Source organism: Bison bison, unplaced genomic scaffold (genome assembly GCF_000754665.1).
Source record: "Bison bison bison isolate TAMUID 2011002044 unplaced genomic scaffold, Bison_UMD1.0 scf7180017864456, whole genome shotgun sequence".
NCBI lineage: Eukaryota > Metazoa > Chordata > Mammalia > Artiodactyla > Bovidae > Bison > Bison bison.
The window spans coordinates 16,739,303-16,756,226 of NW_011495018.1; the positions used below are offsets into that span (position 1 = coordinate 16,739,303).

General features: G+C 44.3%; 1 protein-coding gene across 1 annotated transcript in view; it reads right to left on the reverse strand.

Annotated features, from left to right (window-relative positions):
- Window positions 1-16,924, reverse strand: part of VWA2 (von Willebrand factor A domain containing 2) — a 45,348-nt gene that overhangs the window by 19,030 nt on the left and 9,394 nt on the right. Inside the window, exons 5-6 of the mRNA XM_010859297.1 lie at window positions 12,855-12,964; window positions 2,510-2,704 (exon numbers count right to left, since the gene is read on the reverse strand). Of these exons, the coding sequence (XP_010857599.1) occupies window positions 2,510-2,704; window positions 12,855-12,964 (305 nt within the window). The remainder of the gene's footprint in view (window positions 1-2,509; window positions 2,705-12,854; window positions 12,965-16,924) is intronic.

A 16,924-nucleotide genomic window follows, 5' to 3' on the forward strand; every position in this document is an offset into this window, starting at 1 on the left:
AGAGCATAATCCATTAGGGAAAAAAAACTGGACCTTCACCACATATAGTTTGAGAAGCGCTCCTCCAGCTAGCAGCTGGAGAAGAAAGCCCCAGAATGGGCCAGTGTTTCCACCTTGTGGGGAGTTCCATCCTCAGTGACAGGCCTTGGGCAACTATTATTCGTAAGACACGGTTGGGCAGGAAGGTGGGCAGGGAGCCATAAAGCAACACCCTTCTCCTCTCTCAAGGGGTTTATGTTCCTTATATCTGGGAACACAGAAAGAGCCAGCCATAAGGCAGCTTGCGTTAGTACCAACTTACAACGACAGCAACACGGTGCTGGTGGCTGTCATCATTGCACCAGGACACGGCACAATCAGGACAGCCCCATGGTGCCTGCAACCTCAGTCTCCAACCTTCCTTTCTGACCTGCACTTGCTGGTCCTCGGAGGTCCTCTCACCCGACACTCGGGTGATCTTATTTAGGCTTTAAACACTATCTTCAGTCTGCATCTCGATGCCTGTCCCTTCTCCTATGTGCCAGACTCTTCCATCCAACTCCCTACTCAGCCTCTCTACTGAGATGGCCAATATGAATCAGACCTGCCCTGTCTGGAACAGCATTCAATTTCCTTTCCCAGTCTTTCTCATGTCATTCATGCTGGGGCTCAAGCCAAAATCTTGTATTCTTCTCTCATACACCCACGTCTAACACACCAGTCACTCCACTGCTCCGCCTTCCAAGCACAGCCTAGATCCAGCCATTCCTCGGCGGCTTACAGCTGCTGCCCTATGACAAACCACCATTAAACTGCACGTGAGCTGCTCCACCATCTCCTAGATTCCCCACTGCCCCTATCATCGCCTCTCTCGGTCCCATCAGTCTATTCTCCTCTTGGCAGTCCCTGTGATCTCCTAAAAATGTAAGCCAGTTCATGCAATTCTCCTGCTCAAAACCCTCCACAGACTTCCCACACTACTCATTACAAACTTCAGTCTCCACAATAACCCACAAAGTCTCCAGCCCAGATTCCTGCCCACCTCTTCCACCTTATTTCTTGTAATTCGCCCCTTGCCAGTTGGTCTCCAGCTGCTCTCTGGCTGTCTTGCTGTTTCTATAAGACACTCAGCTAGCTGCTGCCTCAGGGCCTTTGCACTTGCCATCTGCCTGCCTTGCCTGCTCTCTTTTGTTACTTGGAAGGCTTGTTCCTCACTTAAGTTTCTGCTCAAAAATCAACTCCTTGAGGGAGCCTTACCAGACTCCCCTTATCTAAAATAGCTATCCTCTTGGGAATTCCCTTACAGTCCAGTGTTAGGACTCAGCACTCTCACTGCTGGTTCAATCCCTGGTTGGGAAACTAAAATCCCAATAGCTGCATGGCATGACCTCCCCCCCACCCCCACAAAATAGCTATCTTCTCTACTCCCATCATTCTGTAACCTCTTACCTACTTTATTTTTCTTCTCTGCATTTTATGTCCACCTGAAATTACTTATTTATTCACTCGTTTGTTATCTAGTTCCTTTCCTAGAAGGAGTTCCATGAAGGCAAGGACTTTGTATAATATTATTGTCTCTGTATCCTGAGAACCTAGAATAGTGTCTGGCATGAGGAAGACAACCTATGTTTATTGAGAGAATAAGAAAAGTACAGTAGCCCTTCCAGATCCATAGGTTCCACACCCACAGATTCAGCTCACTGTGGCTCCTGAGCTATGTTTGTGATCCACAGATATGGGAGGGCTAAATAAAGGACTTGAACATCTGTGGACTGTGGTGTCCTGGGGTAGGGAGTTGGTTCTGGAATGACAGTGCTAAAATTAATAGAGATGTCTGTGTGCAGGCACAGTGCCAGGACCAGAGTCATTTCACTTGATACCCACAACTAGACCTTCATAGAGGTCATCTCCATTTCTAGGGCTGAGAATATACCACCCCCCTCTCACCAGGAAGGCAGATTTCAGCATCTGGAGAAACATGCTGGAGAAGAGGGGAGCCAGACACAGACTGGTCTCAGGTTCACCAGAACACTTTCTTGGATTATTCAACTTGAAACGGGAGAAATGAGTCTTCTGTCTCCAGGATGGACCTGGGAAGATGGGACCTGGGGTGCTGCCCGCACCCACAGTCCCAGCTTCCTGAGGAAGCCGGGCTGAGAGAAGAGCAGAGACAATTGGATGGGGGACAGAAAGAGTCTAAAAGGCAGCAAAATCCTCAACTCGTGCTGACCCCGAGAGAGCCCTGACCCACTGGTGCAGTTATATGAGTCCCTGCATTTCCACTTCTGCCCAGATACGTTGGAGTCAAGTTTCTGACCCTTGAAACCAAGTGTTCAGACTAAAGACAACGCAAACTCTCAGATTTCCAAAGAGTTGGAGTTCCCTGTGTGGTAGCAACAATACAGCAAAGTGAGGAAAAGACAGGTCCCCGAAGATCCAGGATGGTTTTCCCAGCTCCCCTCTCTGCCCATGGCCGTAAAGCCCTCCAGGCTGACCCAGAGGGCTGACCCAGCACAACCAAATCTCTTACCTCGGGAAGTGGATGCCCACGGAGAATACAGTGACGCCCCTCTGCTTGAGCTGTTTGGCGGGCAGGGCCACATGCCCTTGGGACCTCCCGTCAGTGATGATGATGAGGACCTGGGGCACAGAGGCATTTCTGCCCCCCGGGAATCCTTTGCGCAGAAGGTATTTCAGAGCAAGGCTTGTCTCTGTGCGCCCTCCTCTGAGCTCACCAGAAGGAAAAAAAAGAAGAAAGAGCCAGAGATCCAGGGATGAAGTTGGAATGAGAACCTGAGACAACAGCCACCTTCTCCCAGCAGAGGCTCAAAGGGATAATTCCCACATGATCTGTGCACTCTCTCACCATCTAAACCACAGTGATGGAGCTTCCCCGGTGGCACCAGTGGTAAAGAATCCGCCTGCCAATGCAGGAGATGCAAGAAATGTGGGTTTGATCCTTGGGTTGGGAAGATCCCCCTGGAGAAGGAAATGGCAACCCACTCCAGTATTCTTGTCTGGAGAATTCCACAGACAGAGGAGTCAGGTGGGCCACAGTCCATGGGGTCACAAAGAGTCAGACACAACTGAGCAACTGAGAACACACACAGTGTTAAATGCATATATTAAGGGGAAAAAAGAGAGAGAGAGAAAGATCTAAACCACAGTGATGAAGAAAAATGAATTCTTCCCCTGGACTCAGCACTCAGCCTGCACATGTGCTGTATTATATAATAACGTTATTCATGTATGCATTTGCTTTCTCTCCCCATGGTGGCTCCAGGGCACGATTCTCATCATTTGTCTAACACCCACCTCCTATCTCCCCATCCCTGAACCATTCCCTTCTTGTTACAGCTCAACACGTCCTTGGGAAAGCAGGTAACTGAGCTTGGTAAGGATTTCTGAGCATGAATGGTGGGCCTTTGATGCAAGGGTCATTTTCAAGATCAAGCCTCTGTGTCTCACTTCCAGGTTCGGGGTTGGGCATTGGGAAGTTGAACTGTTTGACTATTTTCAGAGCAGGGCAGATGACTATGGTCCCATCTCATCAGGAGGCTAAGACTGTCCATTCCTCACAGTGCAGTTATGGAGACTGTTGGCTGAGCTTGGAATCCCAGCACAGAATCCCGACTAAATCTCACCATAGGAGGCTCATGCCCACATCCACAGAGGGTGAACTGCCAGCTCTGGGTGTCACCTAGGCAGAAAATAATGACTTACTGCAATAGATTTTGGGCAAAGCCTTTCAGTGGATGGTAATAGATGAGGAATCCCCTGCTCAGAGACCAGTAATACTAACTGCTAATATTTACTGTCCACCAAGCACCACTAAGAGTGTGTATAAAGGTGCTTGGCTCATGTAATTCTCACCATAGCTCTGAGACAGGTGAGTTCAGAGAAGGGCCTTAGCTAAAGTGACACAGTTCATGGGTGGTGGAGGCAGGACTTGAACCCGGAATTTCCAGAGTCCAAGTTCTTACCATCGCATTATACAACCTGCCTCTCCTCAGCTAGTGGAGGTCAGAACTGCAGTTTAAACCCAGTCAGGCTGATTTCTGGAGAAGGCAATGGAACCCCACTCCAGTATGGATGGAGGAGCCTGGTGGGCTACAGTCCATGGGGTCGCTAAGAGTTGGACACGACTGAGCAACTTCACTTTCACTTTTCACTTTCATGCATTGGAGAAGGAAATGGCAACCCACTCCAGTGTTCTTGCCTGGAGAATCCCAGGGATGGGGGAGCCTGGTGGGCTGCCGTCTATGGGGTCACGCAGGGTCGGACACGACTGAAGTAACTTGGCAGCAGCAGGCTGATTTCAAAGCCAACGGTCATTCCTTTGAGGGGGTTGGCAAATTAAAGCTTTGGGGCAAATGGGCACAGAAAACGGGTGCCCATTCATTTATGTACTATCTACACAGACCATGTGGCCAGCAGAGCATTACAATATTTACTGTATGGCTCTCTGATGAAAAGGTTTGCTGACCCTGACTCTGTACTACTGCCCAAACGGTCACAAAATACTTTTCTCACTGAAAGCCAGGAGCTCTCTGTGGCTTCCCCTGGTGGTGATTCCCACGAGCCTCTGGCTGTGATCCTGCAGCCCTACTTTCTCAGCCAGCCTGAGATTTCTCTCCTGAAAATATGCCCTTCTGTCATCCATCTAACCATCACTTCTTTTCCTGTGGGTTTAGTACTTTGGGATCAGAAAAAAAGCACTTGTTCGCCAAAAACCCGTTCTCATTTCTCATACAGGTCTGCCTTCAGCCCCTCCAGCGTCAACTTTGTTCTTCCTTTTCAACCAGATTTTCGGAGTGGGTCTGGGCCCCCTCTTCAGAGTCACCAGCCTGTGGCCAGAGAGAAATTAAATTTCAAGGACAGGAGGGCCCAGGTCACTACTCCATTGACCTCTGTGGTGTCCACCCTCCAACATCGCTCAGCACACAAATGCCCACACCAGTCACCCTCTCCTGCACCTGCCCTGCTGACTCCAGCCAACCAAGCTCAGGGGAGATTCCCAATGGCTTCTGACCCCCAGCAAGTGAGAACAAACCCCGCTGTCTCCACTTTCCTTATTTCTTGGAGCGTTCCTCACTGAGTCTGTTCTCAGCTCAGCAGCTGGCTCCAGAACTAGAGGTCTGAGTCCAGACTCTAATGTTTTGCTAATTTCTCTCCAATGGGACTAATCTAGGTAGAAAGTGAAGGTTCACAGATGGACTGCTGTTTATGAGACCAACGCACAGACTGATCAAGAATAAGGATCCAGATACTAAGACCTGTGGTATACTGACCAGCTAAACTCGGCAAAGTTACTCAGCCTGAGATTCCTGTTAAACTTGCTAAAGTAGGGAAAGTAACAGTACTGTGTGAGGGTTAAATGCCTCCTGGTACCTAGTAAGCACTCCATCAATGGTCATTATAATGACCACCTAGCAGTCTATTCCAAGAGGTTTATCTTTTGAGTTCATCTCAAATTCTAGCAAGCACGAAAGTCCCTCAGGCGACTTAATAATGTGGATTCTCAGATTCTACCCTCCCAGCGTGCAAACTGGTGGATGTGCAACCAGGCCCGAGAATCTACATTTTACACCCGCCTCCCTTCCCCCACCCGCCGTGATTCTGGTACACGTAGTGCATGGAACAGACTTCGAAAAATAATTCCTAAGAACACTCGCTGTAGGCACAGGGATGTTGATCACAGGAGTTTTTGTTGGTGGTGGTTTTGGCAGTGGATAAAAATCCTGGAATCTAGCTAAATGTGTTCTTTTAGGGCAGTGGTTCCCAACCTTTTTTGGCACCAGGGACCAGTTTCGTGGAAGACAATTTTTCCATGGACCGAGGCTGGGGGGTGGGGGGATGGTTTCATGATGATTCTCATAAGGAGAATGCAGTCTAGAACTCGCATGCGCAGTTCACAGTAGGGCTCACACTCCTGTGAGAATCTCTCACACCTGATGATCTGACAGGAGTGGCTCTCAGGGGGTAATGTGAGTGATGGGGAGTGGCTGTAACTACAGATGAAGCTTGACCGTCACTCACCTCCTGCTGTGTGGTCCAGTTCCTAACAGGCCACGGACGAGTACTCGTCCATGACCAGGGGTGGGGTGACCCTGTTATAGCGACTAATTTACTACATTATAACAGCCAAATTCACTGGTTTGTTATATAACCATAAAAGGGCTCAATGTGGGAAATAATGCAGTTTTATGAAAAAATACACACCAAATAATATTTTTAAAAGTTTTATAATTTTATCTATTCTAAAAACTATGTTTAAGTGTTAATGTAGTTTGAAATAAGCCACAGCTGCTATAAAAGGCTTTGTGCTAAAGTAATGTAGTGAGGGCTATTTCTGTAGAGCTATTTAAACATACTACAACTCTGATAAAGCTACAGATGGGGTCCAAAAAAATTCAATCACAGAAAACTCAGAGTTGTGTAATTATGAAATTAATCAGATGATGGAACAGACTTGCATAGTCCCCCTGGCCAGAGATCTAAGCCTTTGGAGGCCAATTTCTGGCTGTGTTTTTTCTGATTTTAGGTTATCACGAGGTACAACATTGGAAGGTTTGCTTGTAATGTTTCCCAAAGTTATCACAAAATAGCAATATGGTGATTGTCATAGTGGTTTCTTAGCCATTTCAAGACACACTTTTAGGGGACTGCCTTGGTCTGGAAAGGCAAGTGTTCTGGGTTTTGGGCATAGCTGTGCTCATCAGTCCAGAATTTCAAACTCCACTGAAGAAAAAGGGTAACGTGCCTTGGGGAGGTCATCACTCCCAGTCAGCCAACATTCCTCTGTTCTGAATAATAAGAGTGTCTCAACAGTGTCCTCAGTGACCCTGCAACCTTCGCCAAAAATCCAGTTACTGACTCTTGTCCTGGTTGGTCATCTTACAGTTGTCCTGGGATACAGAAGTGCTAACTGTTCACATCCCCAAAGAGTTGACCTTGTTCAGACATGTAAAGAGGCATCTTTCTCCACCCCAGTGTCTTCACCTGGCACATTCTCAATGTGTCTCTGCATGTCATGGGTCATGAATGACAGCCCTTAGGTATGACTTTCAACACAGCTAACAAGAGGCTCAATTAAGTGTTAGGAGGAAGAGGCTGAGGAGAGGGCAGGGAGAGGTGAGAAAGGACGGTTCCATGGGGTCTATTGGATGAGCAGTGTGATTCTGTGGTCCTGGCCAAGTCTCCTGCTCCTTCTCAACCTCAGTATCCTCCTCCATAAAATAAGGGGCTGGGAGAGGTACAGAGTGACCTCTATAAAGTGCCGTTTGGTACCAGTCACTGCAACTGGCATAATTTTTCACATAAGAGCAGGGCTGAGTCATTTGAGTCCAAGTCCATCAACGACAACAAAAAAAACTCTGAAACCTACTAAAAAAGATATTCTACATCCAAAGACAAAGAAGAAGCCACAGCGAGATGGTAGGAAAAGTGCAATCATGATAAAATCAAATCCCATACCCACTGGGTGAGAGACCCACTAATTGAAAAATAATTATACTGTAGAGGCTCTCCCACTGGAGTGAAAGTTCTGAGCTGCATGCCAGACTCCCCAGCCTGGGGGTTTGGCATCAGGAGGAGGAGACTCAAGAGTATCTGGCTTTGAAGGCCAGCAGCATTTAATTGCAGACTGCCACAGAACTGGGGAAAACAGAAACTCCACTCTTGGAGGGTGCACACAAGGTTTCATACCAGATCCCAGGGACAAAATCTGTGACCTCCTAAGAGCCTGGGCCAGATCTACCTGATGGTATTGGAGGGTTTCCAGCAGAGGCAGGGGTAATTACTTTAAATATAAATAGATTAAATGCTCCAACCATTAGATACAAAAAGGCTGAAGGGATACAAAACCAAGGCCTATATGTATGCTGTCTATAAGAGACCCACTTCAGATCTAGGGATACATACAGACTGAAAGTCAGGGATGGAAAAAAGTATTTCATGCAAATGGAAATCAAAAGAAAGCTACTGTAGCAATACTCATATCAGACAAAATGGACTTTAAAATAAAGACCACTGTAAGAGACAGAGAAGGACACTACGTAATAATCAAGGGATCGACCCAAGAAGAAGATATAAGTATTGAAAATATATATGCACCCAACATAGGAACACCTCAATATATAATACTAACACCTATAAAAGGAGAAATTGACAGTGACAAAAATAATGGGGGACTTTAATACCCCACTTTCATCAATGGACACCACATCATCCAGACAGAAAATCAATAAGGAAACACAGGCCTTAAATGACACATTCGGCCAAATGGACTTAATTGATACTTATAGAGCATTATATCCAAAAGCAGCAGAAGACACATTATTTTTAACTGCATGTGGAATATTCCCCAGTATCGATCACATGCTGGGCCACAAAGTAAGCCTTGGTAAATTTTCTTAAATCATCTCAAGCATCTTTTCCATCCACAATGCTACGAGATTTGAAATCAACTACAAGGAAAAAACTGTAAAAAAAAAAAAAAAACACATGGAGGCTAAACAATATGCTATCAAACAAAAAAAATGGATCCCTAAAGAAATAAAAGAGGAAATCAAAAAATACCCAGAGACAAATGGAAGTATGATGATCCAAAACCTATGGGACACAGCAAAAGCAGTTCTAAGAAAGAAGTTTATAGCAATATAATCTTACCTTAGGAAACAAGAAAAATCCCAAATAAACAACCTAACCTTATACCTAAAGCAACTAGAGAGAAAAGAACTAACAAAACCCAAAATTAGTAGGGGGAAAGAAGCAGAAAGATCAGAGCGGAAATAAATGAAACTGAGACAAAACAATAGGAAAGACCAATCAAACTAAAAGTTGTTTCTTTGAAAAGAAAATTGATAAACCTTTAGCCAGACTCATCAAGAAAAAAAAGGGGGGAGTGGGCTCAAATCAATACAATTAGAAATGAAAAAAGAAGTTACAACTGACGCCACAGAAACACCAAGGCTTGTAAGAGACATATACAAGCAGCTACATGCCAATAAAATGGACACTCCAGAAGAAATGGACACATTCTTAGAAAGATCAGTCTCCCAAGACTGAGTCATAAAGAAACAGAAAATATGAACAGACAAATAACAAGTAATGAAATTGAAACTATGGTTTAAAAACTCCCAACAAACAAAAGTCCAGGACCAGATGACTTCACAGGTGAATGCTATCAAACATTTAGAGAAGAGTTGACACCTACCTTTCTGAAACTCGGCCAAAAAAAATTCCAGAGGAAGGAACACTCCCAAACTCATTCTATGAGGCCACTATCCTGCTGATACCAAAACCAGACAAAGATACCACAAAAAAAGAAAATTACAGGCCAATATCACTGATGAACATAGGCACCAAAATCCTCCACAAAATATCAGCAAACTGAATCCAGCAATACATTAAAAGGATCATATACCATGATCAAGTGGGATCTATTGCAGGGATGCAAGAATTTTCAATATTCTCAAATCAATCAGTGTGATGCACCACATTAACAAATTGAAAAATAAAAACCATATTATCTCAATAAATGTAGAAAAAGTTTTTGACATCATGATGAAAAATATAACACCCATTTATGATGAAAACTCTCTAGAAAGTGGGCATAGAGGAGACTTACCTCAACATAATAAAGGCTGTATATGACAAACTTACAGCCAACATCATATTCAATGGTAAAAAACTGAAAGCATTTCCTCTAAGGTCAGGGACAAGACAAGGATGTCCACTTTCACCACTTTTATTCAACACAGTTTTGGAAGTTCTAGCCATGGCAATCAGAGAAGAAAAAGAAATAAAAGGAATCCAAATTGGAAAAGAAGAATAAAACTGTCACTGTTTGTAGATGATATGATATTATACATAGAAAATTCTAAAGATGCTACCAGAAAAATACTAGATCTCATCAATGAATTTGTAAAGTTGCAGAATTAATACACAGAAACCTGTTGTATTTCTATACACTAAAAATGAAAGATGAGAAACAGAAATTAAAAAAACAATCCCATTTACCATCACATCGAAATTAATAAAATACTTAGGAACAAACCTACCTAAGGAGGCAGAAGACTTGGACTCTGTAAACTATAAGACACTGATGAAAGAAAAAAAATGGACACAAACAGATGGAAAGATATAACATGTTCTTGGATTGGAAGAATCAATAGAATCAATATTAATCGAGAACCAATATAATCAAAATGACTATATTACCCAAGGCAATCTACATATTCAATGCAATTCAAATTCAGTGCAATTCAAATTACTTTTGGCATTTTTTACAGAACCAGAACAACAAAAAATTTGAATGGAGACACGAAAGACCCCAAATAGCCAAAACAATCTTGAGGAAGAAAAATGACACTAGAGGAGTCAGGCTCCCTGACTTCAGACTATACTACAAAGCTACAGTAATCAAAAGAGTATGGTGCTGGCACAAAAACAGAAATATAGATCAATGGAACAGAATAGAAAGCCCAGAAATAAATCTATGGTCAATTTACCTATGTCAAAGGAGGCAAGACTATACAATGGAGAAGAGACAGTCTTTTCAATAAATGGTGCTGAGAAAACTGGACAGCTACATGTAAAAGAAATTACATGTACATGAAGCTACATGAAAATTTCATGAAAGCTACATGAAATTAGAACATTCTCTAACACTGTACACAAAAATAAACTCAAAATGGTCAAAAAGACCTAAATGTAACACTGAATACTATAAAACTCTTAAGAGGAAAACATAGGCAGAACACTCTTTGGTATAAATAGCAGCAATATCTTTTTTGACCCACATAAAACAAATATAAACAAATGGGACCTAATTAAACTCTAAAGCTTTTCCATAGCAAAGGAAACCACAAAGAAAACGAAAAGACAACTCATAGAATGGGAGCAAATATTTGCAAACAATGCAACAAACAAGGCATTAATTACCAAAATTTATAAAAAGCTCATGCAGCGCAAAGAAAAAAAAATCCAATACAAAAAATGGGCAGAAGACCTAAAGGGGCATTTCTCTGAAGAAATTTAAAGTATATAATAACAAAGTATTTAAAATATATAATCAACAAAGACCTACTGTATAGCACAGGGAACTCTGCTCAATATTCTATAATAACCTAAATGAGAACAGAATCTGAAAAAGAATAGATATATGTATAATTGAATCACTTTGCTGTATACCTGAAACTAACATGACATTGCAAATCAACTATAGTCCAATATAAAATAAATTTTTAAAATAAGAGTCACTGGAGGTCTCTGGGACCTGTAGGATACCCAGAGGTCTTTCTGTTCCCAGTGTGGGGATCCTGGCTTATTGAGAGCACTGGGGACTTACAGGCCTGAGACTGATGAACAGACCTCAGAGCTCAGGGCCTTTGCAAGTGGAGGTGACAGGTGTACCTGGCTGGGACTATGGACTTGAACAAGATTTCAGTAGACACTAGGGCGAGGGCAGCAGAGACCAAAGAAGATTCAGAGATCAAAGTAGCAAGTGGCCAATAAAGGCATTCTTCTGTGAGGGCTTATGAAGAACATTGAATATGTGTATGCATATGTATGTGGGTGTGTATAACACATGTTTATATCCATATAGCCATATATGTATAATACACACACATAAAATATACATATTTATGTATACATAAAAATATACATAAAATATATACATATATGTATGTATACATACACACATCAGCTGACTTGTAATGTGGCTAAAATCATGACCCACCTCATGTGCGTGTGTGCTAAGTCACTTCAGTCATGTCCAACTCTTTGCAACCCTATGGACTGCAGTCCACCAGGCTCCTCTGTCCAGGGCATTGTCCAGGCAAGAATACTGGAGTGGGTTTCCATGCTTTCCTCTAAGGTACCTTCCCAACCCAGGGATCGAATACTGGAGTGGGTTTCCATGCTTTCCTCTAGGGTATCTTCCCAACCCAGGGATCGAATACTGGAGTGGGTTTCCATGCTTTCCTCTAGGGTATCTTCCCAACCCAGGGATCGAATACTGGAGTGGGTTTCCATGCTTTCCTCTAGGGTATCTTCCCAACCCAGGGATCGAATACTGGAGTGGGTTTCCATGCTTTCCTCTAGGGTATCTTCCCAACCCAGGGATCGAATACTGGAGTGGGTTTCCATGCTTTCCTCTAGGGTATCTTCCCAACCCAGGGATCGAATACTGGAGTGGGTTTCCATGCTTTCCTCTAGGGTATCTTCCCAACCCAGGGATCGAATACTGGAGTGGGTTTCCATGCTTTCCTCTAGGGTATCTTCCCAACCCAGGGATCGAACTTTCATCTCTTATGTCTCCTGCATTGATAGGCAGGTTCTTTACCACTGGCACCATCTGGGAAGCCTGTGACCCACCACATATATATATTCATAGAATATGTATGAGCACATAAAGAGCGGGTCATCATTCTTAAAGTGCTTTCAGTAACAGAGGAGTGCTAGCTCTTTTTAGGTCACAAAAATGAGGCTCCTAGAAGTGTGGTGAGTCATCCTGTCTCACCAGGGAGAGAACCAGGAGAAGGACCCAGGATTCTTCCCACCACCAGCTCTTAATCTGTCCCCACCCTCACTAGACCTTTCCCCAGCTGACAACCACACCCAACAGAAGCAAATACTTCCCTTTTTTTTTTCTTAACTTGCATTTAAGTTCCCACCTTAGACAGTATGTAATAAGGGGCAGCTTTGAGCAGGGAATTCTTATTACCCGTCGTGCACCCCTGGGTTTCTGGAAGTCGGGCCACAGCCCTCTCTCCCTCTGTGGGGTCAAGAGCAGATGCAACTCTTCAAAGGCAATTCTGAGAGCAGCTAGCATTGCTCTAATTGCAGCAGTATCTGATTGTACTTACTTGAAAACCATCCTCTTGATTTTTCCCTTCACTCCCTGTTGGGTTGAAAACGCATCCAAGGGGAATTCCAGACGAGGGACGGAACTGAACTGGACGGCTCCCACCCTGACCTGCAGTGGGAGACAGAGGGCCCAGGGGCTGAGAGCGGGGTCAAGTCACAAACATCCCTGAGAGAAGGGACGAGAAAGGTTAACGACCCTGCCTCCTGCCCACTTGCAAATACCAGTGCTGGTATTTCTGTGATCTCCCCGAAAGGAAGTTCCAAAGACGGGGAGGAGAATTTGGAAGGAAACAGTCAAACGAGGCTGTGCTCTGCACTGACCACCACGAATTCGACCGTCATTTTGACAGCTCTCTGGGTGGAGTTGTGAGCACTTCACGGTCTCTGCTCACACTAAGTCCAGGTGTAGGCACTCTTTTAAGCCTTCTCAACACATTTCATTTACTCCACAGAGGCGCTATTCATACCCATAATTACTGCCGGAGAAACTAGAGGATACAGACCTGGCCCAGGGCTAGAAAGAAAAGAACATGGCCATTGGACTTGGTGCCTGTGATCTTCATCAAGCCTATATATAGACTGTCTCCTCAGCAACCAGCACAGGCTTCCAGCAAAACGCCCAACCAGAAGTTAATCACAGCCACCATCAACTGGTGGCCCATCACTAATCACAGCCACCACACACCCATCCTTCCAGGCCGCCTCCTGCTAAACTAGGGGAAGGTCAGATCTCCAAGCCAGAGTAAGACTGGGGGCCAAGCAACTCCCTAATGTGAGACAAGCACCACTGGAGCTGAAGTTCCTCTGTAGCAGAGGAAGCGAGAGCCATCGGCGATTCCTGATTCTGCATCCTCATTCAGAAGGCCATGGGAGAAAATCCAACGCCTTGCAAAATAGGAGAAGGGAAACTGAGTAAAGTCATTCTCTGGACTCTTACGATTAGTGTGTCAAGCAGAGAAGGGTTTAAACACGTAAGTTTCCTCTTGAGGGCCTAACCCCTGCACCTAGTCGCTGGCTCTCTCAAGTCCTGGAGAAACTACATTTTCAGTTACTCATCTCACAGTGAATTCTGGCCAAGACTGCAGATGGGCCAAATGATTCATATTTAAACAACGATGCTGACTTTTTCTTGCTATGTGAATTCCTTCACTGCTGACCCCTTATCAGGCCTGGTGCTTGGGAGCCGATCAAAGCACTTGGCCAGCTGCATCTGCTTGCAGGGAGCACAGCCCATCAACTTTCTTCCCACCGGAAGTTCTGAGGAGGAGCTGCCGGGCATCTTGAGCAGGAAGAAATACAAGTCTTGGGTTAGGGTTAGACAAGTCTTGGGTGGGCATGTGGGATGGACACAGGAAAGCAGAGTAGTAGAGAACCTTAGGAAGGAGTTTCTGAGAAGCGACCCTTTTTCTCTCGCATTTAGCATGTGATAAACCGTTAGGGCATCTCAAACCAACGGGAAAAGATGGTGCCATTAGTAAGATATATTGGGACAACGGGACAGCCATCTGCAAAAGAATAGAGGAAAGCTTGCAAATGGATTCACAAGTTAAGTGTCAAAAGTGTAACCATAAAAGTTCTAGAAGAAAACTTGGGAGAATTCCTCTGTAATTGCAAAGTAACAAAGACATCACTATGAGTTGCAGTCCATAAGTTGTAAAGGAAAAAAAATGAGAAATCTGACTCTATGAAGAAAACGTCTACAGGGCAAAAAAATGTCATAATGCAACCAAAAAATGAAGACAAATGAAAAGTTATTTGCTACTTATGTCAGAGACAAAAAGTTACTTTCACCAATATATAAAGAGTGTCTAGGAGCTGATATGTGAAAGATCAACAATCTGACAGAAAAATAGGCCAAGAATATGAACCGAGATCACAGAAGAGGAAATACAGACATAACTGAGCAACTAACACACAAATACTGGTTAACTAAACCTTGGTAAATTCTTGCGATGGAACATTAACCAGCTATAAAAATGCATGCTCGTGCATGCTCACTCACTTGTGGCCAACTCTTTGCAACTCTTATGGACTGTAGTCCGCCAGGCTCCTCTGTCCATGGGGTTTCCCAGGCAAGAATACTGGAGTGGGTTGCCATTTCCTCCTCCAGGGGATCTTTCCTACCCAGGGATCAAACCCACATCTCCTGCATTAGCAGGTGGATTCCTTACCACAGAGCCATCTGGGAAACACATAAAAATGATATATGCCTATATTAATACCTATATTACCTATCTACCTAGATAGGAAAGACTTCCAAGATAATGTGAGGAGAAAGAGGTGAGATAAAACTGTGTAAGCATGCTACCCTTTGTGTGAAAATGGCAAAAATTAGAATATATATTCACAGTGCTTCTATCTGCATGAAGCAATTCTGTAAGGATGTTTAAGACAGCAGGGTGGGGGTAGGGAGGACTGGGCAAATAGAAAATACAGGACTGGGAGGGATACTTTTCATTGAATGTCTTTGTTTTGAACCATGTGAATGAATTGGTTAAAAAAAAGAAAAGACTCCCTTGAGACCAACAGCTGGGTGTATTTACTTAAACAGGAAGGAACCAACTTCAAAACAAGATAGAAACAGCTTGAGTCAGTAGTCAAGGCATTTAATTTAATTGGCGGTTTGGGAGCAAAATAGCTACCTTTTATCTTCAGTTTACTGTATGCTCAGAAGCAAGCCCGCCCCGATTTCTCACCACACTGTAATCACTGCTGCAGTCGTTATATTAGAGCCAGGAAGTGAACTTCTCAGCCTAAGTGTTGAGAGGAGACTTCAAACACCTTAAATCCACCTCAAAACAGAGCCTCCATAAAAAGCTTTAATTGATAGCTACTTGAAAATTCTTCCCAGAAAGTAAAATAAAGTGCAAGTCAAATTCCTTGTATTCAGTACATGGAGATAACAAGACATGCCATGCTGTGCTAAGTCACTTCAGTAGTATCCGATTGTGGCCCCATGGACTCTAGCCCACCAGGTTCCTCTGTCCGTGGGATTCTCCAGGCAAGAATACTGGAGTGGGCTGCCATGCTCTCCTCCAGGGGATCTTCCTACCCCAGGACCAAACCTGTGTCTCTTAAGTCTCCTGCACTGGCAGGCGAGTTCTTTACCACTAGTGCCACATGGGAAGCCCAATAACAAGACGATGACACCTAAAACGCAGCTGCAAACATAACAAACCTGAAGCCACAGGTCAGACTGAAGCATCTGAAATCACCCTAATGCAAAAATCTTTCTTCAACTAGCAATTCCAGCAAGTCTGAGCAGCTTGCAGGTGGAGGTGCTCATTTGCTTGCGAAAAAGACACCAGCTCCTTAGCTCAACAAGTCTTGGCTATGAGAAAGTCTTCTCATATCAAACCCAAATACAGCTCCCTCAATACCCAGACTCTGTCCTGTTAATAAAACAGAGGCACGCGGCACCCTCCTTCCAGTGAAAGTAACAGTCAGGTTAACTCATGTGAAAGTGTCCAGGCCTCTCGCTATCCTGTCTCCTTGTGGGCACTGTCTAGTTCGCCAATATCTAACCTTAAAAAAAAAAAAAATTAGGTCTTCCCTGGTGGCTCAGTAGTAAAGAATCTGCCTGCAATATAAGAAATGTGGGTTTGATCCCTGGGTAGGAAAGATCCCCTAGAGGAGGAAATAGCAACCCACTCCAGGATTCTTGCCTGGGAAATCCCATGGACAGAGGAGCCTGGCGGGCTTCAATAAATGGGGTCGCAAAGAGCGACACTACTTAGCGACTTCTCTACCACCTTAAAAATGTCATATTCTAAATGTGGTTTGGCAACATTCAGTTCAGTTCAGTCACTCAGTCATGTCTGACTCTGCGACCCCATGAATTGCAGCACGCCAGCCTCCCTGTCATCACCAACTCCCGGAGTTCACTCAAGCTCACATCCATTGAGTCGGTGATGCCATCCAGCCATCTCATCCTCTGTTGTCCCCTTCTCCTCCTGCCTCCAATCCCTCCCAGCATCAGAGTCTTTTCCAATGAGTCAACTCTTCGCATGAGGTGGCCAAAGTACTGGAGTTTCAGCTTTGGCATCATTCCTTCCAAAGAAATCCCAGG